Source organism: Diorhabda sublineata, chromosome 11 (assembly GCF_026230105.1).
Source record: "Diorhabda sublineata isolate icDioSubl1.1 chromosome 11, icDioSubl1.1, whole genome shotgun sequence".
NCBI classification, from domain to species: Eukaryota; Metazoa; Arthropoda; class Insecta; order Coleoptera; family Chrysomelidae; genus Diorhabda; species Diorhabda sublineata.
In genome coordinates, this window is record NC_079484.1 from 5,594,155 (window position 1) to 5,602,602 (window position 8,448).

At 31.4% G+C, this 8,448-nt stretch overlaps 1 protein-coding gene across 1 annotated transcript; it reads right to left on the minus strand.

Annotated features, from left to right (window-relative positions):
* Nucleotides 1-2,171: 2,171 nt before the first annotated feature.
* On the minus strand, nucleotides 2,172-8,172 carry LOC130450427 (tolloid-like protein 1). The gene is made up of 7 exons (XM_056788799.1): nucleotides 7,702-8,172; nucleotides 6,235-6,503; nucleotides 5,176-5,318; nucleotides 4,648-4,913; nucleotides 4,133-4,241; nucleotides 2,586-2,708; nucleotides 2,172-2,234 (listed from the first exon to the last, which is right to left on the minus strand). Exons 1-7 carry the CDS (start codon nucleotides 8,170-8,172, stop codon nucleotides 2,188-2,190), a joined length of 1,428 nt encoding a protein of 475 aa, XP_056644777.1. The 3' UTR covers nucleotides 2,172-2,187.
* Nucleotides 8,173-8,448: the final 276 nt, after the last annotated feature.

The following is an 8,448-nucleotide window of genomic DNA, read 5'->3' on the forward strand; positions in this document are numbered from 1 at the left end:
CAGATAAGCTAAAAAGGCACTAAATATATGAATTTTTTATCAAAATTGAAATTAGCATTGATTATATTATCATTAATTAGATTTAAATTGTGACCCTTGGACCGTCGCTGATGTTGGGTTATAGTCATTTTTATGTTGCTTCCGAGTGTGTGCGTTAAAAGTTAATTCATTTTATAGGCATTTAGACCTTTTTATAAAACATTCATCATGCAAGGTCATTAAACCCCTGTCGTAACATTTTTTGTTGAGTTTTATGTGTACAATTAAGTTGATATACAGTTTGTCTCATTACAGAGTGACACTAGGAATACGTTGTTTTGTAATTAGTATGTATCAATATCTCCTGATTTTATATGTGAAGATCACTACAAATGACAGCTATTATATTTTGAAGTCATTACTTCCAATGGTTTATTTAAATTGTTTAAAGTGAACTCAAATGTTTTCAAGCAAGGGAAAAGTAATTTCACGACTTAATATCGCGTTGTTTTTTAATTGAAATAAATAACTTTGAAAAAAGGATTTGGTCACCTTAACGTCACCTATCACGTAAACTTAAAATTTTATTGTCAAATCAATCGCAGTCCTGATGTAAAAGCTAATCATTGGTATCCAAGCAACTATTCGGAAACTAAAATAAAGTCTATGGATACGCACCAAACTATGTAAACAATAAATATACATTTTAATGATAGAATAAATCTTCGGAAGAATTTAACGCAGCTACATCCAGATGCTAAGATGCATTATAGCTGATACATATTTGCTATTTGGTATTGCAATTAAAGAATCGAAAGGAAACAAGGCGAGTAATAAATTCTATGAACCTTACAATAATCAGCTGATTAATGTCAATCATATAAGATAGAGAAAAAGAGAACAATAGGTTTGTTCTTGGTAGCTGCACTGGCAGAACTAGTTCAGAAAGTGTACACTAAAGTGTTCTTTGTAGCAGAGCCAGCGCTAGTGTCGGCAGTTGTGCTGTTTATAGTAGCAGTGCAAGAGAACTAGTTCACTGTACTGCTTGCACTGGGTGTAGAGTCAGTTCAGCCATTCTAGTGCATGACAGTACAATAACTGTAATCTGGAAACGGTGGCACTACATCTTAGTCATCGGACGAATGTATAATATCAAAAAGTACTAAATAATTTTCCATTATTGTTAATACTACAAGGCCTGAATCACATCAAATAACCTCAAATACAACAATCAACAATTTCTCCATTGCTCTCTGCACTAATTCACTTCAGTACAGTTCCATTGCAGCTACGAAGAACGAGCCTAATCTGCGTATATGAAAAGTGTGCGTCGGAATGCGTTAAATAAGGGTGATACCACGTTAGTATTAATATTTAGGTTATGTTTACTACATTATTTTGTATAACGCAAGTCGTTGAAACTTACAATAATGCTTGAGTCAAAAATGTCTACACCAGCGCTTTTCTGGAAGGTTATCAAACGTTTACTTATCATTACTAAGCTGAAATTTCTGGAACCGTTAGCGATATTCATACTGAGGACCCGTATACACCACCACTATACCAACACTCACAATTACACTGTCTGTCGCGCGTTTCGATAACCAAGTTTACGTCTTCAGAGACTGAAGGTGAGTGTTGGTGTAGTGGTGGTGTTAACAGTGTATTCAGTATGTTGTTTATCGTATACATGTAAATGATAAACACCTAGTACATGAATGAAAACGTCTTTAGAAATATTTTTCAATTTTTTCCCCATCCATAATATCAATGTATGTTATATCCTTGTGAAACGATGGGTTTAAAGAATAAACTTCCCTCTAAAACTTCGTGTCTGATTACAAAATGATAACAGAATGTAGTGATAAACTGATGAAAAAACAGAGTTAGTATAAGATAAAATAAAAAAAAATTATTCACGACTGAAAATTCGATATTACAATAGAAAGAATTATTTTATTATTGCTGAGATATTTTATTATATTATGATGATGCAATTAATGATCTCATGACTAAAACTTTTATCATAATAAGAGGTAAGGACTGAAGGAAGTTTCTGATTAGGGTTTGAAAGTATATTTTTAGGTTAGAATAATAGAAATCTTTTAAATGTGAATTTTGAATTCTATTATTATACAAAATAAACTTTTATTACATTATATTAGTTAAATATTAATATTTTCGTTATATTTGACCAAGTGATCCAATTCAGTTGAATCTTTTAAATGATGTGAGCTGTGCTGGTGGCTCTGGAACTTGAGAAACAAAAATTTTGAAAATATTGAAACTGCATATAATCTGAAATTATGATTAACAAATCAACAATTGAGGTAATCAAATTACATCCAAAAAAGCTCAAACCTAGAATACAGTTTGTCTTCCAAACTGAAGATATTACTTAAAGCTTGAATTTCTTCACATAAATGCTGATTTTTTGCGAACACTTATTTGTTTTTATATTTAATGCTTTGTCATGGACTGTTTTGTAGAATTTGAGTGTCTAGTGATTGAATCTTTTATGTTCTTACAATGTAATGTAATCATTGAAACAATCTATTTATGGAAAATAATTAGGAACATTCGTGAAAAGTTGATTTAATACTTACTGAGGCAGTCATCAGTTACTTGCTGTCCAGTTATCTTGAATTTGAAATCACTATACTTATTTAAAAGGTTGCTTCTATATACTACGGTTACTATTCCATAATACTCATCAAAATTGACAGAAACTGGAAAATTTAGATCATTACAAAGATTTACAATGATGATGTTAGTACCAAAAATGGATTCTTCACTAAATGCTTACCAGCTTTACCCAGATTAAAGCTGAATTACTATTAGTTATTAATAACAAGTTGAAGATATTTAATTGTAAATGCATTTTTTTTAAGTGAAATTCATTATATTGAAAAAAATCACAATTCAAAGATTAAACATTAGATGTTAATCAACAACTTAAGGTGTAACCAAAAAAGTTAATTTAAGATAAAGCCTCTAGATCAATATCCCTTCATGGTTATTTATAAAATTTTTTGTCTCGGACTAATTCGTATTTTAATTTCAATTTCATCTTATTCTTGATTTAAAATGTAAATTTTTGTATTGAAAAAAAAAAATAAAAATATTTATAGTACAAACATCATTAAAATAATATGTTTCTCAAGCTTTTATTTGTCTTAATTCCGACCCTTATTATTTATTTATTACATTACCAATAACTCCGATTATTGATAAATAATAATTATAAATTCGGTATCATTAAGTTACGAGCAGTAGCATTCCACGTTTAGTTCTTTTAAGTAATAAAATATGAAAAAATAATTTTATCAACATTACAGATCGTTCCGCTACGATTGTATGAGATATTCCAAATTAGCTTACAACCAAATTTATCTGGTTATCTTCATATTCTTTAATTAAATGAAAGTTTAGAATATATCACCATCTATCAAGTAAATCTATAACCTCAATATATATTTACGCAGTTTCCTTTACATCTATATAAAGAAGTAGACTGTCTGTTACCGACGCGAATATTAGGGTTGTTATAGAAAATCATAATAGATGGCATGACATCCATGACAATATAATTATAAATTGAAATAATGGAATGAATGAATGAATGAATGGATGAATGAATGGACCTGTTTATGTACATTGACAACAATAGGAAGTATTCAGTTTTATCTAAAACTGAAACAGAACATTATGGTTACAACTTTTGAGTTGATGTTACTTCATAAGATTTTATAATAAGACAGATATTATGGTGACATTTACGGTGTTGTCAGATATTACTGCACTGTAAATGTAGCAGCGCAGAAATTATGGTAATTAAGTATAGGGAATATTATTTGAATAACATTGAGCATTTCGTCAGGATCGTGAAAGCAATATAATACAAGGTAATTCATTTCAAATTTTATATTATGAACCAAACTACATAAAGGCGCTGTGGGTTATTTCTGAAGTAATTGAGGCTATCCAAACTTGAAACTTAGTGTTCAAATATCTATTGACTAAACTCTTGTTGCTCCATTATTGTATATAAAGTATTCTTCAAATTCTTAGTTATAGTAGATATTAGTGATTAAATTATTCAGTGTCCACAATATTCCAAGAATTAATGGGATATTTCTAAATAAATACTCACTTTTTCTGTCAGTCAAATGTCCACATAATGTTATATTATTCATCAATAAAGATTCTGAACCACAGAATAGGTCGAACTTTTCAAAATGGAAATCCACTTTGCAAGCACTCTAGAAAAAATAGTTTTCTCAATCAAATTTGGATAACACACTTTTCCATTTCACTTAGCCAATCTATTGATATTCTGGTTTGATAGCAATGCATTGTATATAATTACATGCTAAGAGAGGTACAATTCTAGATGCGAATTTAGTCCCAAAATAACGCGAGGCTATAAAGGAAACGCCAGGAACAATGAGCGTTCTTCTGGCATCAGAATAACAGTAGCAATAGTTCAGGCAGGTCTAGGTGGGTCGGGAAGTAGTAGAAGGATCATTGATTTTTATATTTCTTTTCGCCCGAATTCACTTCTTTTGAAATTAAACCAGAATCGAAAGTAGTTTTGAAGAAATAACTAACCATCATGCAGATAACTATAAAGTACTTATATTTCCAAATAATATGTGTAAAACTAACCTTCGTGAATTTTTTAATCTCGAATATACAATTCGCTTTATTTTGATTCATTTCCAAAGTAAACGATTGATCCGAGATGTATCTATCACATCCTATTACATTAGGAGTTGGCGACGGTGGTACGGTCGTGGTTGTTAGATTTATTGGCACAGTAGGTTGTTGGCATGGAAGTTGTTCATAACTACCACAGAATCCACGTCCGCAGAAAAATAAATCCGTTACAAATCTCAAATCTTCATAATTTTTAGATGTCAAATCAAAAGTTACTGAAATTTTAAGAGAAATTTGACGCATATATCAAATGTGTAACACAAAACTCAAGAATAAATAAAAGGAAACTATATAATTATTGTAATAGTGTAAATTTATTTCAAATAACGTTTGTTTAATTGTTTTCTGTATACCATAATTATTGCTAGGTCTTATCGAATACCATAGCAAACCATAGAACTCAAACTACAAGAAGATTCGAATTATTTCTATATTATTTAAGAAGCACTGGTCGAAAACCTAAGCTACTGCACTTACTATATTGTCTCAAGAGGCTTCTACCGCAATATCTGTGTTGATTCTCCAGTAAGACATAATCTTTTTGACATTCGTAACTACTTTGTAATTGAAAATCGTTCATATAAAGTCTTATAGCACAATATCCAGGTTGTTTTCTAAATCTGGGAAATAAAAATATTTTTATTACATGTTGTATAGGGTAGATATCCAATCATTTGATTACAATTATTTTCTATACTTTTTGGTTAGTTACACTGTTTACACCAACAGTCATAATTACACTGCCTGACGCGCGTTTCGTTAACCAAGGTATCGTCTTCAGAGACTGAGGTAAAATGTTCACTTTCAATCTCTGAAGAAGATAACTTGGTGATCGAAACGCGCGCTATACAGTGTAATCATGAGTGTTGGTGTAGTAGTGGTTTAAACACTGTATTTAGTATAAATATCACCAACGGTTCCAGATATTCCAGCTTAGTAAGAAACTGCGTACTCTGGTAGACGTGAAAGATTGAGCTTCAATTCATTTCCAATTTGGTGAGTTGTATGGGAAAAAGTATATGGGTGTGACGTACTGATTTGAATGAAAACTATTTTACACCTCCCTTACATCCCAGACTTGGGCCCCTGTGATTATCATCTCTTCCTTGAATTGAAGAAACACTTGGGAGGGTCAAATTCACAACAGATGAAGAGCTGCGCGGCAGGTTTCTACGACTAAGATTATGTCGAAAAATAGAGGGAAGTTTATGCTTTCCAAACAAGTATTATTCAATGCCAATAAACATGTTTTTCATTTTTTTGTTGTGTCGAATTGATATATATGATAAATAGGAGATGAGGCTGACGTGTGGTTCAACTCAAGCTGGACGTAAAAAATGTTGTATTCAGACTAAGAGAATCCACGAGTGCGTGGCGACGCTACAGATGTGGCAGGATAATTCATTTTAATACGTGGGAACTACTTGGTATTTGAAAGCTCAAAATAGGCAAGCATGGTTGGTCATATTTCCTTAATTTACTTATTTACAAAGCTATTTGTGTAAATATGATCAGATATCAACAATAGTTCATTACCTGAAGCACATGTTTAGTATTTTGGGATAAAAGAATGGATAACCTGGACTTCTAAAATATCCACGGTGTTGATTTAACTCAATACAGTTGTTCCACGTATCCTCCTGTCTATTTTCTCTTCTGCATTTCAAATTGTACGGAAAATTTATTAAAAATCTTCTAAAATCGAAGATATTCCAACAGTATTGTATGTTGTTTTCTTCAAATTTTGGTATTTCTGAATAAAAAGGTTGAAATGGTTTTGCAGTCCTTATTGTTCTGGACACTGTCTATAAAATGATAAATTTGTTGTATTTAGTAATTACCACACACAAAAAGTATTTTGATGCGGTAAAAAATTGTGAAGCATAGCTAAAAAATAGGAGTAGGGAGGGACAAGAACTTTTTTATTTATTTTCTTCTCAATACATTTTCTTAATAGCAAGTCTAATATAATAGAATATGGAATATGAATTATTGACGCTATTGATAGAATAAATCAAGAAAATACCAAATATATGAAGGTAGTGAAACAAGACGAAAGAGAAATGGACACAGTAATATATATTTGAAGCTGTATCCTCGTTCATTTATCTAGAACTAATACGTCTAATAAGGTATATAAAAACACAAAGACTAAATTGGACAGGATACATAAGAAGGAAACCTACAGAAATGGTTAGGAGGATAACACAATGGACCTCTATGGCGAAGAGGCGGAGGAAGACCAAGGAATACCTGAAGAAATCAAATTGAAGAAGATACCAGAATCCTGGAAATAATAGACTGGAAAGCAAAATGCAAAAACAGACACGAATATAGAAAGCTGACAAGGAAGACAAAAACTTTAACAAAAAGATCAAGCGATTGAACGGTACAATTATGATGATATGACATAATGGTTTTTTTGTATTCTTGAACCAGATCCTATTTCTTGATTAGTTATTAATAATTTTTAACTTTTTTATCCGGAAGCGGTACTTTCAGTCATAGTAAACATATTTTTTATAGCAATTTAAGTATTGGGACTCCAATTCATTTGTATCTTGAATCATCTGATTGCTGTTTCTAATGAATTTTGCTAGATTAAGCATTTAAGTTGTAGTTCCTCATAACACGTGGCAGTGAGCCTTAAACAAAGATCCTCAGTTCATAGATAACGTTCGTTCTTTATGAATGATTCAAACAAAAGAATTTCAGGAAGTAAAAGTCTAGCGTGTCTTATAAAGAGAATAACTGGAAGTTGTGATTTATGATCTCTATTTTAGAATGAGGTAAAGCTCATTCTGCTTTCATAATAATACGAATATTCAGTTTTTGTTTTGATTTGATAATAAACGGGATACTAACTGATGGCGTCTCATTCAAAGACGTCTCTCTAAGAGACCATGAGAGAGGACTCACTTCAACCAAGTTCAGTTAAACTAACTGATGCTAACAAATCACACACTACTTGCATAAATCATTTATTATTTCTTGTGAACTCACCATGTGTGTTGTTTTGTTCGTGTTTGCCTCTTTTTTACTACTCTCGCAGGGTTTCCTCGTTACAAAAATCTTAAATCCCCTGTCGCTTGTATTATTGTTAGTAAGGAATTCCACGTTCAACGACCCATTACTCTTGAAATAACCCTTATTACTCTTTTTACCACACAATGCGTCTTGATTTTCGATTAATAATCTGTCTTTGACACATCCTACGGAATTTTCCAACCGAAAATCAATAAAATCAAATTCGTAGTAGGTGGGGCAATCTTGTCCTTCAATTAAATAAATACAATTAAGGTTTGGTGGATATTCTTGAGGGTAATTTGGTGATTGCAGAAAAAAACTGATCTCAGTGAACACACCGCCACAAACCACATTAGATTGATTATTTTGTGTTTGTATTTTTTTAGATGATACCATACACGTAACGTAGATAAAAATTACTAAAGATACTACGATTTGAACGGTCATTTTGATCACTCAGCTTGTAAAACTACAACTAAATATTATTTCGAATGTTTCTTAGATTTTTAAGTTTTAGTCAAATATTATGCTTGATTAAACAAAGGTTGGTGAAGCAGAGTTGTATTTTATATTTGCTTAAAACGTTTTCATTTACAATTCGTGAAATATTATTATGGTTTTTATCTGTGAATCATAGCTAATGGCGGCGTCAGTCGGCGTTGTGTTACAGCCACGTAAATATTTACGCCATTATTGATGCTCCCGCGAAGTGTGAATTGCGAA

Coding starts and splice junctions, on each gene's coding strand:
- LOC130450427 (XM_056788799.1), bottom strand. CDS start 8,172: ATGACCGTTCAAATCGTAGTATCTTTAGTAATTTTTATCTACGTTACG. Junction 2,709..4,132: donor ACATTTGACTGACAGAAAAA/GTGAGTATTTAT, acceptor TAAATTTTCCAG/TTTCTGTCAATTTTGATGAG. Junction 2,235..2,585: donor AGTAACTGATGACTGCCTCA/GTAAGTATTAAA, acceptor TTGTTTCTCAAG/TTCCAGAGCCACCAGCACAG.